At 50.3% G+C, this 3,692-nt stretch overlaps 1 protein-coding gene across 1 annotated transcript; it reads right to left on the reverse strand.

Annotated features, from left to right (window-relative positions):
* Positions 1 to 1,914: 1,914 nt before the first annotated feature.
* Positions 1,915 to 3,331, reverse strand: Actl7b (actin like 7B). The gene has a single exon (XM_021628186.2). It carries the CDS (start codon positions 3,262 to 3,264, stop codon positions 2,011 to 2,013), a length of 1,254 nt encoding a protein of 417 aa, XP_021483861.1. The 5' UTR covers positions 3,265 to 3,331; the 3' UTR covers positions 1,915 to 2,010.
* Between the last annotated feature and the right edge of the window lie 361 nt (positions 3,332 to 3,692).

The raw sequence follows: 3,692 nt of genomic DNA on the forward strand, positions 1-3,692 counted from the left end.
TCGCTTCTAAACAATAGAGTGTCAATTAGAATTCTTTAGAGAACTCTTCAGATATGGGTTCCTTGTTTCTTCCTGAGGTCTATTGACTTAATGGAGAGGAGGTATGTTCGGGTTTGGGTACTGGTGGGTTTGTTTGTTTTGTTTTTTGGTGTTGCCTCCACAGATTACGATCAGCCGTCTCCCCATTTAAATAAGCTGGAGGAGACTGGTTTGTCCTGTAGGTGTGAATCGTTCCACATGGCAAGCTTCAAGTTACTCCTGAATACATACTATCAACTCTTGGCAGCCGCTAAAAAGCAGCCCCAGCATACACACCACAGGACGCATCTCTGCCTTAACTTCCCCAGTGGTTAGCCGAAAAAAATTAATAAACAGAAAACCCTGTTAATATTTTAAAAAACATGTATATGTGGGTGCCACCACATTCATGAGCCCACAAGTGCAGGTGCCCACTGAAGTATTGATCCCACTGGGGCTCTAGTCACAGGTGGCTATAAACTACCCAACATAGGTCTGATTAGGAACCAAGCTCAGGACCTCAGTAAGAGCAGTACACCTGTTACTAATCACTGAGCCATCTCTCCAGTCCCCAAACAGAAAATTCTTTATGACTTGTATTGAAATCAAGTTGATTTCTTAAGACACCTTGTACAAGCTGAGTGTGGGTGTCACACCTGTAATCACAGCACTTGAGAGGCAGAGACAGGTGGATTCTCTGAGTTCAAGGGCAGCCTGGGTCTACATAGTGAGTTACAGGCCATCTAGGAGTACCTAGGGAGACAATTATAAAACTAAAACCCAACCAACTGACCAAAAAAAATTTTTAAAGCCTTATACAAATGATGCTTGGTAGATACAATTTTTAGTGAGGAAAGATGGGGCAGCCTGGACAGGCAGTGAAGGTGTTTTGCCGCGTCCGTGTGGTAGGACTTCAACATTTCGTGTCACTCCAAAAATTTGTGTCCCTGAAAACCTCAGATAAAACAAGAATCTCCTTCGCTAAAATACTAGCCTTAATTTCAAAGCCTAAAGTTTGACTACTATGAAATTTTAACCCATTTTCCTCTCATTATGTGAAAGTAATTTATATACTTTAAAAAGAGAAGGGTTGGTAATTTTGCCAAAAGGTAGGAAATGAAGGGTGCATTTTGGACACAAATTCTCAGGAGACTCCAGTTTACCAGGCAGGTGGCTGTTAGACAAGACCCAGCATCTTCAAGCCTCCCTGTCCTCACCTCTAACCTGGATGGAGATACTTGCAGCATCTGTCTCACAACTTGGATGGAATAAGATGTCTGTTCTCCTGGGTTTTGGAAAAACTCAAACGATGGGGGTACACCTCCAGCTCTCAGGACTCTCCAAGTCTAACCTGAGGGACAGGTCAGACGTAAATATACAAGACAGTGATTGGTGGATGCTCAAAGGTCTTTGCATCTCTGTGTTAGATCTCTGTGAACAAAATTCTCATGCAGCCATTCTTTTGTGAGAGGAAAAGTGGAATATTGTTCTTAATATTTTAATAAGAGGCTCCCCAATCTTGGACCCTCCATGCACCACTGTTCCAGAGGAAGGCCATTGCAAAGGACAGCTGGAGGACAGACCCCGGAGCTGGCACAGGAGACGGGATGTGCTGGCTCAGGTACCTAAAGAATCCGGAGTAGTTCACTCTGGTCTGACTCAGGCACTAGGCATTTTAATGAGACTCTCTGCTCCATGGAGGGCTACCTCAAGCTGCCTTCCTTTCTGGAAAGAAACATTGCCACAGCCAACCTAAGATGGCTCCGCATTCACATGGCCTCCCAAGAGAAGGACCGAGTCACATACACTCAACTAAGCACAGGGCTGCTCTTTCTAAACTCAACTTGTTGCCACCCCCATCAGATTTGACCAAGAACTCCAGACCAGACATGACCGTTACAGGTTAAACTTTTATGTGAAATTCTGTGAAGGTATAGAGTGGCCCCCCGAGGGGCAATCTGCTCTCCAGCTCGCGCCTGTGGGGCCTGCCCCTTAGCATTTGCTGTAGATGGCTGCGCAGCCCCGCTCCTCAAACTCTTCCTTGCTGACCCAGAGCTGCTGGAAGGCCTGCAACGAGGCCAGGATGGAGCCGCCGGTCCACACTGACGTCTTCCTCTCGGGAGCAGCGGCGACCGTTGGGCTGTCTCCAGGGCAGAGGAGACTAAGCTCTCTCTGGAAACGCTCGGGGAAGCCGTCCAGCATGGTGCAGCCACCGCAGAGGAGTACGTTAGCAGCCATCTCCTCCTTGAAGCCAGCGTCCTGGCAGTGGGCCAGGCAGGTGGCCGTGAGCTCAGGGAGGCCAGGCTGGGTGCAGCCCACCAGGGATGGCTTGAAGAGCATCTCGGAGCAGCGGAAGCGCTCCTGGCCGATGGTGATGATCTTGCCATCCGGGAGCTCGTAGTCTACATGCAGCTCCTCCAGGCCCAGGTTCATCTCCTCCTCCGGCAGCAGCGCCGCGTAACAGCACTTCTTCTTGATGTGTTCTATGATGTGCAGGTGGTCGTCCGAGAATTTGTGCCCCGCCTCATTGAGCAGCTGCATGAGGTAGTTGGTGAGGTCGCAGCCCGCGTAGTCTGCACGGCTGGGCAGGCCCGGCAGCAGGTCCCCCTCGGAGATGGGCACCACGTGCGACACTCCGTGCCCACTCTCCACCACCAGCCCGGAGGTCTTGCCATAGGAGTAGATGGACAGCAGCGCCTGAGAGGTCACATGCATGGCAGGAATGCTGAAGGTCTCGAACATGAGTTCAGCATACTTCTCCCGGTTGCTGCTGGGGCTGAGGGGAGGGTCGGACACCAGCACCGCATGCTCTTCTGGGAGGATCTTCATGGCAGTGTGGAAGATGTACTCCCAGATGTTCTGGATGCAATCCCAGTCCACCACGATGCCATGCTTTAGTGGGTTAACCAGCTTTAGCGATGCCTCCATGTTGAGCAGCTCATGGCCCACGTACGTCTCCTTGAAGGTGTCTCCAGCGTCTGCAGCCATCTCGGGGCTGCGCTTGCCCACAGTAGAGGAGATGAAGTAGGTGGGCCTCGGCTCTCCAGCGTAGCCACACTTACAGTACTGTGAGCCCAGATCAATGACCAGCGCCTTGATTTTGCGTATTTTTTTGGGCTTCATCTTCACTTGAGTGGAACCTGTGTCCCGGATGCCAGCCTCAGGGGCTGGCAGTGTTCCTGCCTCTCCAAGGTCGCCCTGGGCTGTGCCCACGGGCTTAGGGCTAGGGTTGTTCTTTGTCGCCATCTGCCTCCCTTCCTCACCTTCTTACATCCACACCCTAGAGCTCCTGCGGAGAAATGAGAGCCTAACTCCAGCAGTGCCCTGGCAACCACTTAGGTTGTGATGTCATCAGGAGTGGTCCATTTAGAAGGGGGCGGGGGAGCTTGTTCTTTTCACCCTCCACACACATTTGTAACTGGTTTGCTCCAGGACAGAGCTAATGACCAGCAGCTTTAGAACCCAAGCTTTCTGTTCCCTCTTGCATGTCTATGCTTGACCATCCAGTGACATTCATTCATTTCCTCTTTTCCTTGGCACTGATAATTTGGGTCCCTATAGAAAGTCAGGAAGGTACCAGCGTTTCCTGTATGTTATTTTGCAAACTCTTAGGGCTGTGCAGAGCCTCATAGAGGTTCAGAATTCAAGAGCAAAGTTTTTTAAAAGAGTGATAA

Source organism: Meriones unguiculatus, chromosome 3, assembly GCF_030254825.1.
Source record: "Meriones unguiculatus strain TT.TT164.6M chromosome 3, Bangor_MerUng_6.1, whole genome shotgun sequence".
In the NCBI taxonomy this organism is placed as follows: Eukaryota; Metazoa; Chordata; class Mammalia; order Rodentia; family Muridae; genus Meriones; species Meriones unguiculatus.